This window comes from Lonchura striata, chromosome Z (genome assembly GCF_046129695.1).
Source record: "Lonchura striata isolate bLonStr1 chromosome Z, bLonStr1.mat, whole genome shotgun sequence".
NCBI classification, from domain to species: Eukaryota; Metazoa; Chordata; class Aves; order Passeriformes; family Estrildidae; genus Lonchura; species Lonchura striata.
The window spans coordinates 71,290,299-71,307,980 of record NC_134642.1 but is presented as its reverse complement, the minus strand read 5'-3'; the positions used below and the strand labels follow the sequence as shown (position 1 = coordinate 71,307,980).

General features: G+C 37.4%; 1 protein-coding gene across 8 annotated transcripts in view; it reads right to left on the bottom strand.

Moving 5' to 3' along the window:
- The window catches only part of TRPM3 (transient receptor potential cation channel subfamily M member 3), a 406,906-nt gene that overhangs the window by 37,898 nt on the left and 351,326 nt on the right, over positions 1 to 17,682 (bottom strand). For 5 of the 8 annotated variants that reach the window (XM_077790276.1, XM_077790277.1, XM_021541495.3 and 2 more), the window contains exons 13-19: positions 16,229 to 16,369; positions 14,706 to 14,735; positions 13,335 to 13,624; positions 12,253 to 12,481; positions 9,611 to 9,778; positions 8,608 to 8,733; positions 2,784 to 2,924 (exon numbers count right to left, since the gene is read on the bottom strand). In XM_077790276.1, the coding sequence (XP_077646402.1) occupies positions 2,784 to 2,924; positions 8,608 to 8,733; positions 9,611 to 9,778; positions 12,253 to 12,481; positions 13,335 to 13,624; positions 14,706 to 14,735; positions 16,229 to 16,369 (1,125 nt within the window). Of the gene's footprint in view, positions 1 to 2,783; positions 2,925 to 8,607; positions 8,734 to 9,610; positions 9,779 to 12,252; positions 12,482 to 13,334; positions 13,625 to 14,705; positions 14,736 to 16,228; positions 16,370 to 16,507; positions 16,544 to 17,682 lie in introns of all 8 variants that reach the window. The other 3 variants (XM_021541498.3, XM_021541500.3, XM_031507405.2) reach the window with 2 other exon arrangements.

Here is a 17,682-nt window from a genome sequence, read left to right as displayed (position 1 = left end):
AGGAGTAGGAGAAGATCATGCTCTTCTGCTCAAGCAATATGTGGATGAACATTTGCATCATGGTTTCCAATGCAACAGCCACAAAACAGAACAAAGTAGTTGAATTTAGAAATTGCTGTGTGTCTAGAGAGAAAGATGGGTGGGGAGCTGTTTGTTAATTTGTTTCTGTTTTTTGGGATTTTTTTTTGAGAAAAAGTTGTCTAGTGTTTGCTGAGCAGACACTAGTTAAATGAGATATTTATTTAAATATCTAATTTAACTCACTCTTGTGTATTTGAAGAATGAAGGTGAATACAGCTATATAGTAATAGAGATAGTTAATTGCAGAATATTCAAATTGTTTTAAGTGGTATACAATAGCCACAGGACCTTTTGCATGCATTTTGGACTGTGGAATGTAAAATTTGAACAATTTATATTGAAATCCATGAATAATATTTGTGCCTGTGTATTTACAAAACGTGAAAGGCTGTGCAATTTTAGTCCTTCTCTGGAACTTGTTTTGCTTTGAGTCTCCAGCAGTTCTCAATATACACAACAGGTCAAGCATGGCAGCCAGAATCCACCTTAACTTGCTCTCTTGGGTTCAGTGTACCCAAGATCCAGTTTTAATAAATGACCTTGAATGAGACCAGCCTCAGGACATAAAACTGCAGGAACAAGCCTAAATAGAAATCCAGTATTGATTTCTCTCTCCCATTTAAAAATTGAACTAACAGGAAAAGCCAAGATGCTTCTTTCCATTTGTAGTGTAAAGGCTTTTCTGTTTGTGCATAATACACACTGCTGTTGATAATGATACTCGGCTACAGATGAGTAGTTTCTGGACTTGTGGGCTTTATTAATGCTCAGTGACCTCTGAGTTGAACAATAAATTACTACAATATGTTAAACTCTGCTAGTCAACAGGGTCCACCACAGTTAAGACTTGATTGATGTGAGTTGTTCCCAACATCTGCAAGACAATTTTTCCTTAAAGAAATCACTTGCAGAGGGATCAATTCTTTGTGATTTGCTGTGCTTTCAGCAGAATATTGGAAAATATGACTGAGGAAAACCACCTGAAACCATCTAGACAATTCCATTGGTCTGTGGCAGGATTAATTCCAGGGTACCATAGTGAACATATGTCTTGATAAGATAGTTTAAAAATCACTAATAATGGAAAATCTAGCATGTTCTCACACAGTTCATGACAGTACTTCTTGGAGCAGTTAGAAACTATTTCCTAACTTACTTAGAACTATCTGGGTGTTATTTTTCATCCTATTCAGCAAGGATTTTGAAGTGCTTACACATATTTGGAAACTGTTACATTCCTTCTGCAGATCTTTTTTTTTTTTTAACAGAGAAAACATTCTCACTTCCTCAATCTCTCCCCTTAAGTTAAACTTTACAAACTTCTTGAAACATTCTTCTTTTTTAGGGTCTTTCAAACCAGTCCACACTTGTCATATGATGCAGAAGATGAACTGGGATGGAATATTTCAGCTAAGAAGACTGAAAGGATTCCCTTCTGTGATCTTTTTAGTCTTATCTTTCTACATTCTAGTGTAATTTGCAAAATAACTAATAATAACTAAATAATAGCTAAAATAATAACCAATCTCTACTCCATCATCAAAGTTTTGAACAAAAATATCACATAGCACCTGATAGAGAAGAGAACTTGAATCCCTGCTTCCAGCTTGAATAATTAATATGAATAATGAATAATTAATATCTACTCTTGAGGACTAATTGTCAAAAAGCTTTTTATCCACATAGTAACATTAATATAACTTTATTAATTTAGCTGTGAGAAAACCCTGTGAAGTTTTTGGTATTGTTTTTCTGTAATTGATATACAAAACATCAATTTTCTACTCCTTCTGGAAGCTTCATTTCTTTCTAACACAGGGAATATACTGACTTAAACTAATTTGTCCCTGAAAAATGTACATTGGCTGTCAATAACGTCTTTGACATTTTTTCTGAGAGGTACTTCACAGGCTGGTCAAAACCGAAAAAAACTGTTCCAAGGAAAGATGTGCTCTACCTCTTTTTTTCATCAATTATTAGATAATTCATGTTCTGACTCAGACCAACCACCCACTGGGCTTACTATTGGAAGGAATCCTATTTTGAATTTTCCCATAGGGAATTCCTTAGGAACACTGCAGCAAACTGCCCCTTGCCATTTCTTTAAAGAAAAACATATACAACCATTCAAATTTTAGCCATTAACGTCCTGAACAAAATGGTAATCTTTAAAAGTCATGGAAAGGTTTGCAATGCTAGTGGGTATTGCTATTGGACACAAAATGAGTACACAGAAGTTTGCTATATTCAAAAGAGAAAAAGACTTAGTTTTTTTCAAACATCTGGTATTTATAGAATTCTAAAGGTGACCATAGATTGGAGGATGGAATTACTACTTCTCCAACCACACTGGTCTAAAGATTAATTAATAGTTTTTCTTTACCTACAGAAAAATATATAAACTATTTTATTTATACATGAAATTGTGTGGGAACTCTGACTCTCAAACATGTAAACATTATTAGAAGGCTAAAGAAGTTTTATGAGAACTTTAAAACTTTCAAAAGATCTATAAAAGAAAACTTAACACTTTTAAAAATCAGGGCAACAAGCGGGCTTCCACCAAATATTTTTATTAAACTATTTATGTGTAAACCCTCCAATACATATAAATGTAGACATCAATGAAACACAAAAGATGACCTTAGTCCAATTTCAGTATTTGTACAAACATTATTAATATAACAGGAAAGATTTCTTACGGTATAAAACCAAAACTTCACGATAGGAGCATTGTAGAACTCATAAATCTTTCTTCCAATGGGGATCATTCTGTGCCTGCTCTGAACTTCCTCATCCTCTTTCTTTCTTGAGGACTCTCCATTCCCCCGTCCAAGCATTGCCTACAAGAAATGACATATTTATGTTTCTTTCTTGTGAAAGAAAAATTACACAATGTTTTGAACTATCAATAGGAAGGTGTTCTTGATCTCTAGATAAAACCAGTTGACTACAGCTAGGCTTAAAATGCTTTGTTTTCAAATTATCTTTTTGCAGGGAGGCTTCTGTTTAATATTTGAAAATGGAAAGCTATAGGTTTAGCCCTTAGCTTGAGAGGGTAATTCCTGACAAAAAACAAATGTGGACGATATTTTTCCTTTCGTGTATGGACAGAAAGATTTTTACCTGACAACAGCTTTATGTAGTATACTTCTATACAATAAAGAGATGCAGACAGAAAACAGATAAATTTTGATTTTAAATAAAGAGAAGTTCATAAAGCTGAGGCTGAGGGAGAACAAGGGAAAAGATGAGTTGATAGTCACTGAACTAGAAGCAAAGAAGACAGTGGCACTTTATAATTTAATCACTGGACCTGTTCCAGGCCATGATCCCACAGTGAAGCTTACATGGATGCAAGAGGACTTACTAGTAGCTCACTGCAGCAGAAAGGCCTTGAATTTAAATATTCATGTACATGATTGTAGCTTCTTCCACAGTGAAGTTCCAGACTGCTCATGCTTGGCTTGATCTCATAGTTATTGCAATTCAGACCCACAGAGAATCTACACTGAGCTCAGTCCTCAGCTGTGAGTGCAAACCTAACAGTCAAAAGAAGGTAATATTTTGTTTGCTTACCCTTAATTTTCATTATCAGCTGCAGATAAATGGAAGGACTAAACTACAACCACTGCAGTTAGTGATTAAAAGAAGTTCCTTTGTATTTGAAGCATAATGTAACCAATTGACTGTTCATTCTGAAGCAATTATTTAGTGAACAGTAGACTAAGACTGGATTTTAGCTCATTGTGTCCTTTGCATGTTCTTACTATTTAGTTTGTGGATGCACCTCTGGAATGCAGCACCTTGCACAGGAAATATTTTCAAGAATTGAGACAAATCTAAGTATGCAGGGACTGCATAATGATGCATTTGTTTCAATGCTTCTATAAGGCTTTTCTACAAGTAGATGAAGGTATCCTTGTGCTTTTGTGTTAACGGAAGCAAACTTTCACCATCCGTGAAGATAGCATTATCCTCATCAGCAACTTAAATGGTGGAAAACTAAGGGAACAATTAGATGCCAGACATAGGGTCTTTCTATAAAAAGGTCCTTCTTGTCTCCGTATCTGTGCTCTCGGATTCAACCAGATGCATAGCACATACTTTACTATTTGGCGTCAGGTGAGCTATCTGATCAGTTTCTAGAGGCCTACAGGAACTGGTGATACACTTCTCATATATTTAAAACTAAGAATCACAATCTAACCTTTTTCTTCCTTTTTCCAGCCTCATGTGGAGCTATTCATGTAGGTCTTTTCCCTGTGAAATAGTAATTTGTAATGGTAACTTTTTTCCATCAGTGTAGATATTTGTAACATTATTAGGACTGTGCTTGGTCCCATATGGCTCCTTCTCTTTAATTTCATCTATGCAATTAGTTTTTCCTCTAGTATTATTACTTTCCTTGTGGACTCTTATATTCTTGAATCTGACAACATACAGATTTTGCCATGCACATTTTCATTAAAATATAACAAAGATTCAGAACAGAAATATACTGCACTGAAAATAACCTGCTGGGACTGTCTCAAAAACTAAAGCCTGCTTTGACCAAGTTAACCTATTTCCTTTAGCTTTAATGGCTGAAGACTGTTAATTTAATTTCCATAAATACAGATAAAACATTACCTATTAAAATATTAAATGTACCTCCTGTTGTCTCTCACAGAGCCCATAAAACACCTTGAAAGTCCATCAAGTCTTTTGTAAAAAGGGAAAAAGATAAAGTGGCAATTAAGCAGAGGAGAAGGGCTTTTACGGTTATGAGACTTACTGAATATAACCACAGTAGCAGAAATTACACACAACCTCCACAGAAGATATCATTACCTGAACTCCACAAAATCAAACTGATCCTTTGATCTGTATCATTGTTTGGGTTTGTTTTGTGAGAAAAAAAAATTAATATTATCTGAATTCTTTGCAAACACTATAGCCCAAGAAGGTAGTAATTTATTTGCTTCTCTCTACTTACTGACACTGTTCAGGGAAAACTATCATCTGGAGTTACAGTTTTCTCTAGGTTTTCCCAAGGCTTTGTCTCTGCTGTCCCCTGGTGCTCAGGAATTTTGCAGCAGAATGAAAATTAATGCTGCCTACTTTAACAAATGAGCAATGACATGCTTTAATGAAAAGGATTATTTTACAGAGTTCAAATCCTTCACAATTTTACAAAATTACAAATTCTGAGACAATGAAATCAGTGAGTTTGGATGTTTATATAATAATGCTCTTCCAGTATCTGGATTTATGCTTTAGCTTAAGAATATGATTTCCTGTTTGCTACTGTTTTGTTCTTCATAGATGCTGTATTTTTCTCTTATAATTATTTTTAATTAATTCTATCATATAATACTACCTTCTCCCATCCCCCACACTACAGATGGGGAATTTCTCTGAGATGACTAGGGATTAGGTTTGACCTCATGTTCCTGACTGTCAATTATACCTCAGTATTAACAAATTGAAAATCCTCCCCATTGGAAACATTCAGAAATAACCTATGTAACTGTGTTAACAGAATAATTGCAGTGCCAAATGTGAACGAATGTTTTCCTTGGAATGGGGATGCAGTAGGGTGGGAAAAATTCAACACACGGCTCTGTGTGGGCGGCATCTCTTTCTCTAATACATGCTTTTGTCCATGATTCACCATGAGTCATGCAAGGTAAGCTCAACAGCAGCTCAACCTCATTGTGAAGTACAGTACAACTGCATCATCTTAGCCTGAAGGGATTGATGTTTTCATAGTTTTTACATGGAGATTTTATTAATCTGTTTTTTTTTTGTTATTCTTAGGCCAGATTTTGTTTTATGTGATGAGAACTGTTTGCTGATAATGAACTATCAGGGGAGAGTTTTGGGTTGTACATTTTTGCATTAATATATGTTAACAATCCTATACTCTGTTTATATGTTTCATAATTAAGTAACAGGAATTTCAGTTTTTCAGTAATGAATACAGGCTCTTACAATTTCATCCTGAGTGAAATATACATGCTGTATAGAGACTCACAGCAGTTCATAGAGAACTGGTGTGGAAATGATACATAGCTGTGCAGAAACACCTCCCTCAGCACACCCCACTGTATCCTACACTGTGTGAAAATGCTGCCCCCATGATAGTTGTTCTAGGATTACTGTTCTCTTCCCTGAAACACTGGTAGAAAAATGTTTTAAAGTCTTTTATTTACAGACATGTAAAATTAGATTTTACACATGCTTGCTGTTTACAGTGAGCACAGAAGAACAGGACTAAAGTGCCAAGAGCTCAGAATCCCTGCTGAGCAGGGCAAAGAACACAGACCATGCCAGAGCACATGTGTGGTAGTGGTGGTGGTGGTGGTATGGAGGGTTTCCAAACTCCTTGGAGGAAGAGAGAACCTCTTCTTATGGAGAAATGAATTAATGTGATCCCAGAGGCCAACAGAACTAGCTTTGCTGCTGCTGGAAAGTTGTCAGACTAACTCAGTAATGCTCATGGAAGTCCAAACTTCCTATTAATGGAAAATCAGAGCAAAATGAAAAAAACAACAACAGAAATACCTTCTAAAGGACTTAGATGAGTTATTCTGTGTTCTGAAATAAAACCATTTACTTGGGAGCTGTAATACACAAACAATAATGTACTGAATAGGGTTAAGGATGCTTCTGGTTATGGCTTCCAGAATTAGGGTTATTCTGGGAGGAGGGGAGACTTCTGAGGTTTCTGACTGATCTGAATTTCAGCAATTAAGGCCTTGATTAGGATCCTGTATAAATAGAAAATATCCCTGGCCTTTAGAATTTAATGCCCTTCTACTGCTCTCTGTTTAATATTCAGGATTAATGACTGTCAGCTCCATACAGAAATTGTGGTAAATTTCTTGCTGCTAAGGAGCACTGATTCAAATGTGTATTCAAATGTGTTTTTGTGAGTAGTTGCTATAAGCCTGTTTCTTAGCATCTAGGTGTTAAAGAAATGTGGGCCTATCACTATCATGTATCTATTATAAAGTTAAAAGCAGGTGTGAATAACAAGTAGTTTAAAGTAAATAAATGTATCTTCATAGTATATATCCATATGTTCAGTTACCCACCAGGCACTTTAAGAGGAGCATAAAGCAGATACATACTTGCATGCAGATGCACCCATGTGTAGACTTAACTTCACTGTTGCTGTAGTCTGATGATCACATTATTCTGTGCAAATGAGGTGTAAAATAGGGAAAAGATCACTGTGGCCCTGTAGCTCATGCACTCTGCAGAAGTGCAGTACAAAAGAAGAAACTAAGTCCTTGGCCTGTCTTTAGTCATTTGGGCTTAGTGCAAGATGCACAGGAAATCAAATAACAGATCTTGCCTAGATGAGACCTCTTTACCTTCGTTTTAGCAGAGACAATATGGGTGTAATATGATGAATACAGAGACTTGAGAAGTATTCATAGGGAATGGTTAAAAGGAGAATCAGGACGATTATTTCTATTATATATTATTTGCTAGAAAAGAAACATTGAGAGAAAAATGATTTTTTTTAACATCACTTTTTTTTGTTAATCTTTATGCTGAACAAAGCTCAGGTTAGGTGAGTGACTGATCTATTGATTCAAAGTTCAGCAGTGAATTAAACATTTATGATATCCCAGCACAATAAATTATTAATCTTATTGAAGTATTTATAAGGTATCCTTAATATACTAAAGGATACCATGGTTAAGGGGAAGCTTCACAAAAGGACTTCCAAAAACATCTTTCAGGCATCCTCTGATCAGTGGAAAAGAAACCTGACCATTATGCCAGATTATTTGACTAGAGCTGGAACAATACGAAACTTCAGTCTAAAGTATTTTCTTATATTTAAAATATGTCAGATGACTTAATGTAATTGCCTGTGGCATCTAACCATAGACATGCAAAGATCACTCTACTACCAATTTGTCTCTCCTCACCACTGAGGGGCACCTGAGGGAAACAGCTGTGTTAGAAATTCTACAGTATGGTATAGATTATATGCAGAAATACTAAGTGAGCAGCGCTGACCAAAGATATTGTTTCTAAACTTGCTGGACTCCACAGGAAGAAATATTATTTTATAGAAAAGGTTTCAAGTGCCTTAAACTTCACTAGAGTGATACACTGAGTTTGAAGGGATTAAGGGAAGAGTCAATGACAGAACAGAGCAATAGGACTGTCAGCACATGGAAGGGAGAAGAGGGGGAACATCTAAGGTTCATCTGGAATAGCAGATTCACTGCACATATCATTTATTTGCAGGAGGATTGAGAAGGGAAAATAAAAACAGTATTGTAGACAAGAAAGCAGGAGCTAGGATAACTACCTTGGGACAGAAAACACATCTTCCCCAAATTTCTCCCCATTGCCAGGTAAAAGGCAGCTTGCACAGTGCTTATTTGATTTGAATAGGCACTTCATAAAGGGATCAGAAGCCAAGGGTTAGTAAATTGTAATCAATAGCTAATGAGCAGAGAATGCCCCATTGCTGCTATTCTGGCTTCTGGCCCTTCCCAACAGCCAGGTTCTTGCCTGCAAACGGGTCCTGTAGGTGGGTCTTGTGGGCTGGTCCTTCGGCTTGCCTGCATATTGGGTCCTGTAGGCAGGTCCTTCTGCCTGCCTGCAGTCGGGGTCCTGTGGGCAGCTCCTGCTGTTTGCCTGTGGGAAACAGTCTGGGTTTTTTTGTTTTTTGTTTTTTTAACTTAATCAGGCAAATCCCTTTTATGTCTATGCCTCTATCCTGACCACCTTGGGCTGAGTTTTAAGCCTTTTAAAGACACCACAATCAAACCCAAACAAATCCAAATCAAGACTAAGGCAGATGTAATAGCCTGGATGATAACTGCTCTAATGAAAAACTGTCAGAACAAGAGACAGAAAGTAGATGACTTTTGTAGTTTTTAGAACATTAGTTATCTGATTCTTCATGATGTAAATTATTCCTCAAAGGCTATGGTACTAATACTGACAAGTCCCTCCTTACAGAATTCTGTTGAGTTTTAGAAGTGGAGCTGTCTTGCTGCTCGCTAGTGTTTTCAGTGGACTAAAGACTGGATGTGTGTTTGTGTGAAAGGCAATGACCACAAATACAAAAATAATTTTAGAATAATTTTTCATATTTTTTCTGGCCTGTTTGCACACTTGCTTACTTTCTAGTGAAGTCAACTAAAAGAAAAAAAAATTCTCTGGCTTCCATGAATCTTTGGGCATTTCCAACTAGAAGTAAGCCCTTTTCACACCAGAGAGGTCATGTATCATGACTGAGTTCTTCTAAAATCTAATTATCTTAGTTCAGACAATGTGGCATCAAACTGAGTCAAAATATGAGGATATTACAACACAGCATCTCCATACACTGCTGCAGCACGGGGACCAAATAATGAAAAATTGTGCAGCTTGAGTCCCATTGAGGACTGTGCCAAGAGTGGTATCCTATTATGTGCTATATTTAGCCATCAGATGTTCTGCAATGCCTACAGAGATAGAAACTACAAATTGACAGCACTGAGTCTGATCATTTATTGTGAGCACTTACAGTGAGTTCCATGTCTTCCTCATCTTTTTCTTTCACTGGCTTCTCTGGTTCCTCTGGATCCTTTTCTTGAAGATGGATCTCGTTGGCCTGGGTCATGTAGGGCATATCATCTTTGTTCTTGAACTCCAAGCTGAGGATTGAAGGAGGAAGTAGAATTCCTAGAATTACCTAAAGCAATAATAATGATAACAATAATCATCACAGAAAACAGATTATGGTAATAATGATTACTTTGCATCAAACGGAACAACTGCCTCAGGAGATTTACGAAAAGAAAGATACCATATGCATGTGAGTTTCTATGAAAATAAAGTATTTGTCATTGGGAGTAATATTACCAGAACACTGAATCAAAGCATATAACTTCTACTAGTGCTGCTGTGAATGCTCTTGAATGTTCTATCTACTTGCTCATCACCAGATGCATAGTGCTACATACTAGAATATATTTACAAACTATTATATAAGGTCAAGAGTAGGTGGGACCATGTGGGTGTACAGACCTGCAAATATCTGCATTTTACATAAGACAAAATAACAGTATAAATGACACACAGAGAGTATTTATTTCTACAGAGAGGGTTAATAGCTCTTTGTGTCCATGCTTAATGTACACTGGCAGTCAAAGATGTGCAACTGTGTTGATCTGAGGAGATAAGGTAAAGCAAACAAAAGCAAATTCTGATGTGCATAGATATGCAGTCTCCCTAGATTTTGTATCAGTAACCAGGCAGCTGTGTAATGTCATGTTAATGCCAGTTCTTTCTTTTCTGCTTTCCCTCTCTTAGATGCTGGAGTGTAGAAACCACTAAAATTTCCTTGTTGGGATTTATAAGTAATGAACAATGCTTGAGTTAAAACATTTGTACAACTGAATAGACATTACAGTAATAAAAAGGAAAGTCTGTATTCACTAGCACAATAACTTTTCCTGGTTATTTGATGGAGGATGATTTTCTGATAAATGTCACTTTGAATGAGAGTGAAACCAGATAGTTAACTTCTTGGCAGGTTAGGGAGGCTGCTTGTGCTCATCATATCAGCAGACAATTTGTGTGCTGTTGAAACCATTCAAAGTACACAATGAGGACCAGGTAGTGTATGCAAATGCTGTACCCAGCCTTGGAAAATCTTCCTTCACTGGTGCTGTGGTTAAAAAATGATGGGTCCAGGGAGATTGGGTTACAGGCAGACCTGGCTTCACAGAAAGGCTATTTTTAAGAGCAGGTAGGAGTAACAGCTGTCCCTAGTCGTTCCATTGGTGCCATACATCCCCAGCAAGAATCTAAAGAATTATATTCAATCTTCCTACTGTTTGTCAGTTTCAAAGGGAAAAAACTATTCTTGGGAAATAAACCATGACTCATGCTTGCAAATTTATTTCTTTGTCATGCTGCCTCATGTAGCTTGTAGCCTGCTCTAGCTTTAAACAAGTTCTGCTAATGAGCTTCAATGAAATAAAATACAGACTAGAAACTGAGTAAAATAGGATCTTTGTGAAGCCCTGGTGTTAGAAGGAAACAGAGCCTGTTACCTTCAGTTATGCATTATGAAAGAAACATCTATTTTAGGGCTTAAGAAATGTGCTGAAAGGTGGAATGCATGTAGTAGGAAATTAGTTGCTGCACTGTCCTGCATATTCCTAGACTGAATTACTACAGAGCTAAGCAGTGAACAAAGCAGCTGTCCCTCTGAAGGATAACAGGCCTGTGAATTCAGGAAATAGGTAGTAGGAATGTCTCCAAAAGTGAGTAAGATTTTTGTTGTAGCATGTATGCACAGGTATGCACAGGTCCTGCATAGAAATGCTATCAGCCACTTGTTTTCATTCATCACTATCACTGGATTAAGAGCCATTTTGGAAGCAATGCATGTACTCTTAAGCATTTTTGCCATTACTGAACATCTTTTCACATGGCAACACAGATGAGTAATTACCAATTTTCACACAGGCAATTAATGCAGAAGATAGAATCCCTTCACCAAAAATATTTGTCAGTGATCTGGGAGGAAGGAGCAATTCCTGGGTATGTTCTGACTGGGGACTACTTTGGTGAAAAATGCCAGAGACTCAAATTCATCTCAGAATTCACTTTGCACTGTTAGCAGTTTTGTCAACTGTAGAAGTAAAGCTGTAACAGCTTTGAAAATGGAATTATCCTTTAAACCCTCTAAAGGAGTCCCTTCAGGTGCCACCAGGAAGATTTGCAAAGGCTTGCAAGGAAATTTGTGCTGTTTATTTTGCCTATTCTGGGAAAGGTTGTCAGATCAGCACCTTTCACTAATGGTTAATTCACTTACACTTCCTTTTCCTTTCTTTATCTTTAAAACTCTTGACTAACTCCTCAAGTATACAGGCAGGGTGACACAATAACCTCCTAGCTCTGTTCTTATTCTGATAAAATATGCCAAAGGGGACTTTAAGAAAGGGAAAGAAAAAATTTAACTGTGTGCTTTGAACTTAGGCTTATGATAAGCCTCATCTGAAAAACTGAACACAGGAAGAATATACCTGCTTAATGCCATTGCAATAAATATCTGAAATACAGTTACTTTAGACAGTTATTACTGATTTTTTGTGAACTGTGTCACCATCTATTATAATCCTCTGAATGTTACTTTTATTTTAAAACAGGAATGACCTTTAAGCCAGAATTTTTTCGCATCCGGAGACGACCCATCCACATGTCAGTGAGCAGCATCTGGCTGCAAGTGTGAGCAATGAAGTCCCTGTGCTTGGCTGCCACTGCAAGCTGCAGGCACGTGGCATTGCTCCAGTTCTTCAGCTCGTAAGTCAGCAGTTTCATTGCCAGCTGCTCGTCCTGTTTGTATGACTGGTCCAACAGCTCGACCGCCAGCTGGCCGAAGTCCCTGCAACAGAGGGACATCCGTTCACTCCTGTGATCATGCACAGCCTTGTACTCAGAATCTATGCAGCTGCCAGCCTCTGCAAGGGGCACATCACCTTCCAGCATGCAAATTGTGATGTTGACTCTACACATGGAAACTCACATTTTCAAATGTGAGTGGCTAAAGTTAGGCATATAAATAAGTGCCCTAACTTAGCAGTGATGACCACCCACACCTACCAGCTGTCTGCTCCCACCTCCCTGCCCACCTCCCTGACATTTTCTAACTGAAATCCTCTGGTTATATGTAGCTTAAGGGATTGCTTCTCTGCTGTTTGCCCATGGCTTCATGGTCAAGCCTCCTGGAAGAAGGAGTATCCAATATGCTTTCTAAAATGCTACATTTCTGAAATTTTAACATTTTATGGAATCTAGTATCTTGCCTTGCTCATCTAAGCATGACTGAGTTCATTAACACTTCTGCCTGAATACTGTGCTCATAAGGATTTCAGTAAGTGTTCTGCTGGGTATGTACAGAGTATCCTGAAAAAGCACAGAGAAATGTTGCACTCTGACTCTCGAGGCCTCAGGGAGAGCACATAAACAATATAGATATTTCACTGTCTTCTTGACATGTTCTCATTTCAGAAGTTATATTGCTAACAACTTTGCTACTCTGGCAGACATTATTTAAAGGCCATTTGGATTTTCTCTAAAGGGATTGCATTTCCCCTACAAGTTAGAAGTGAAAGCAAGGTGAAAGTAAGAAAATTTAGGCAGGTTCAGAAATATTTTTTTATTTTTTCAGTCCTTTCTTTCCTTTTCTCTTTTTTTCCTTTTCCCCCTCAGGAAAGTGAACATGAAAGGAAATTCACCTGGAATTGTGGTTCAGCTCTTGGGATATGTCATCCACCATATCATTTTCTGATGCTTCATGGGCCATGGCTTTGCAGAGTTTGCAGGCCACCAGTGCTTTAGCCATAGCCTCTTCCCCATGTTGCCAAAAGAAAAGGGCCATCTTCTGACGTTTCATCAGCACAGCCCACACCATCAACTCATGGAATGGGAAGGGAAAATGATTGATCTCAGGGTCATCCATATCAATGTCAACTTCTTCTTCTTTTTTCTTTGTTGGTTTTCTCCCTCGACGCAAAGGGACATCATCCTGTGGGAATTGTAGAGAAATTTTTTCATCAGTGAAGGAACTAAATAAATTAATACAATTAATTTAAATCAGTGCCTAACATGTATTCTGCAAGCCAGCCCATTCATCATTTTTGGACAAAATATTTAACATAGGTAAACAGTAAAAAAGGTATTGGTGCATACACTATAATTAAGAAGACAGGGGAATAGAGGGAACAGAGCCTTGGAATATCACTCTGAATTAATAACACTATCACTCTGAAAATAATAACAGAGAGTACAAGCACACAATATCCAGAACCATTTTGGGAAAGTCACCACTAAAATAAAGCTAAGAGCTCACTGTAAATGTAACATCTGCTGTAATGCATCTGTCTCTTTCCACCTCCATAAAGTACATAGCCAGGGGATTTTCTAATCTGCTGAAGATTCCTTCTGTGCTTATTTTTGTGTTTTCTCCCTTTATCTCTTTATAAAAGTAGTGACCTTCCTTCTTTATTCCTATTCTGTGTGTTTATTCCTTCTTTCTCCATCCATCCTTTGTTTCAGTTGCCTTTAGTTACTTTCCCATTTTAGCCTTTTGCTTTTATCAGGTGAACTGACCTATTCTGTCCTGTGTGTCTACGGGTGGAAAAATGAAAGTGGTTGTATAAAATAAAAAACCATGAAAATAGTACTATCCCCTTGAAGCATCTGGGTAGCCAAAAGCGTCAATAAAAATGAGATAATTTTGAATATCTTTGTACAAAGATTTCTGCATCATTCTCTGCTGCAAGTGTTTCATTTCTCTGATCATGTTTTGATGATAGATGTTGCTATCTGACAGAAATTCTGCTTGCCTGGCCAGACTGAAACATTTTGTTTAATTCATATTAACAAAAAAGCCAAGAAAATCCATAGTTGGGGCAGAGCCCTCTTTTTCCTTATCTATCTCCTGGAATTTTACTAGGAAGCTTTCTTAATGTGCCCCCATATAAACAAGCTATCTGGATGAAAAATACCATTCATGCTTTCATTACAGTGAATTTGAACATTATCTGGATATAGTTTATATTTATCAAATAAGGAAAAGACATTAAGATTTGTCACAGGTTGCCTACCTCCATTCCCAACAGCTTCAGGGCTTTTGGCTGTATGAAATGAAAGTTAGAAAAATGTTATTTCTCACAGAATAGTGATGAAAAACTACAGCTATTTGTGTATATACGCATATATGCATCTGTACATGTGCATGTAGAATGATGTAGAATATACAATAGAAAATTAATATAATAAATGTAATGTAATGTAATGTAATGTAATGTAATGTAATGTAATGTAATGTAATATAATGTAATATAATGTAATATAATATAATATAATATAATATAATATAATATAATATAATATAATATAATATAATATAATATAATATAATATAATGTGGTGCAATAGCATATATATACACATACACACCAATCAAATTTTTACATATATGTAGTTATTTAAAACTTGAGTTTGACATTATGTCACCAAAACTACATCAGAAGACATATATTTGGATTCAGGTACAAATTACAGCTGTTTAGGGCTGTTCTAGCAAGAAAGTGATAGGGACCACTGATAAGGCATTAATGGATTTCTCTGGAGTACATCAGCATTTTGGCCACTGCCCTAGAAAACATTATTGACTGTTGTTGAGCTGCTCTGTGTGTTGGTTCAGTATGCAACTGAAATCACTGCTTAAATGCTTTTCTCAATGGAGTGATTTTGGGTAGGAATTCTCTCCCACCAGCTACAATCACTGTCTTTCCTTTCAAATGTGAAGAATCATAAGGAAAAGCATATGAAAAAAAATAAACCCATTTTAGGTAGTTGTCTCCAAGCGTTTCACAGAGCTGTGGCTATTGATAACCACTTATTAATACTTTCAGTGCTATGTATTGCTAAAATCTGAAATGTGAGGCAAAAATGGACAAAGAAGGAACTGCAGCTTGTACTGGGAGTGGCTGAACAGACTCCTGTTCATGTTGGATTGGGTCAATGGCAATACAGATGACAATAAAAAACTTTTGTGTTTTAGAAATATTTTACTTTTTATTCACAGTGGCATAACTTATCAAACATGGAACCCAAAAAAATACTTAACAGTGGTGCTGCCATGAATCCAATGACTGCTGGAGCCACATCCAAAAAATAAAACAACTTTTGAGTTATGGGTTTTTTCGCCCTGAAACCTTCAGATCACATTCAGAAGATGAATCATGAGATAGGAAATGCATCTAACAATGCAGAAGTTTTCAAATTTAACTCAGGAGTTAGAATTACAGTATTATTGGTGCAGGTCAAAAGACTTTTCTTTTAAAAGCTGTGAATACTCATAATTACAGGTTTTAGAGTCAGAGGAGACTGTTTTATGTGCTGGTTTCAGGAGGGCAGCAGAATGCAATAATTTTTTCATTAATTTAATAAAAACCATAGCTTGTATCTGTGTCTGGCTTGTCATGCATTATGGTGAGATAACTGCAATGCACATAATGGAAATGAATCTGGACCCCACCAATCTGGAACCATGTAAGAAGATATGGTAATAATCCCTGCCAGCTGGTGCAGTCATGAGGATGGCAAACAACTTGTTTCTTACCCTCTTGGGCCCGAACAAATTGTGGTACAGTGTTCTGAACCGCTTTCGGGTGTAATTGCAGCGATACGCTCCTCCCATCAGGTACTCTATCACCAATCCAATATCAATCAGACTTATTCGATAATCAGGAGGTAAGTTTCCCTGCAGTGACAAAAAGGATGGTGGGAGAAGAAATGCTTATTACTGACATTGTTAAATGTACTTTAAAATTATGTTAGAATAAAACAAATTAAATAGGTAAAAGCAAGAATGTATTAATATGCTGGTTAATTAATTCACCTTAAAATAGATCCAACCGAAACCTGGATATTCTCGCTTGGAAAGAAGACATAAGTTAAATAAGAAGGTGAAGAACTTGTTGGAAGTAACAGAAGATAATGTCAATAAACAGTACTCATATTCTTCAGCTGGGAAACAAGGAACATGACTGCAGAAACAAAAGCATGAGGATCGATACACTTGAAAAGTCAGGCACAGTTTCTGGACTCTTGTTCTGCAAGATGGCACTTTTTCTGCACCAGCTCTCACCCACAACTCGTCCTGGCATCTCACATCTCTGCTGGCATCTCTCTGGACTGCCTCATCTGAACTGTCAAGGTGTGGTAGGGGACTTAAGAGAAGTTCCCCTGGACACGCCATGGGAGGGGGCTGTGGTATAGATGCCCACCTCCCAGGATGTCCATCAAACCTACCACTCACCCCAAATTATGTAATTATCAATTATTCCCACCTTTTGGTTATGTCAATCACCCCTTTGTATTTACCCCATGTTCTGGAAGGTTCTTAAGTTCTCTGACTGTAATTGGTTCTTCCCCAGTTACCACCCCCTTCCCTCATCCTCATTTGTTGTATCCCTATCACCCCATCCTAACTCCTCCCCCTAATCCTGTTCCTATTGGATCTCTTGTATCCTGCCCCTCCTACTCTGCACCTGGTTATAAACCCTACCCCGCCCCTTGCTGGGGGCTCTCTTCAAGCCTGCTCCCTTGCTGTGTGGTCGGGTCGCAGATCCCAGCTGACACCCAGCCCTCAGCGAAATAAAGCAGCTTGAAGGAGTCATCCCGCCTGGTACGAGCCTCATTTATCCACCATCGCAGAAGAGCTGCTACCCGAATTCTCTGCTACTAAGAGATCTCGCGAGGCAGAATTCTACATCAAGGCATGGTGAAGCAAAATCACACAAAATCTTTTGCTTGCATGGGGTCATCTCCTTCCCATCCTGCAGTGTTTCCTTCCCATGTTTCAGGAAAGGATGAGCAGGAGGTAAGATTGGTGTTTCAATTCTAGAGGACTTACATAGTATATGAGTTATCATTATTACTAGTTGTCAGGGGCAAGAAGAGTCTAGCAGCATTCAGTCTTGGAGTTATGTTCAAGGAATACACACCCTTACTTAAGTTTCATTCCAAGAATGAGGAAAGCATTTGCATGTATAAGAGCTGTAATAAACAAAG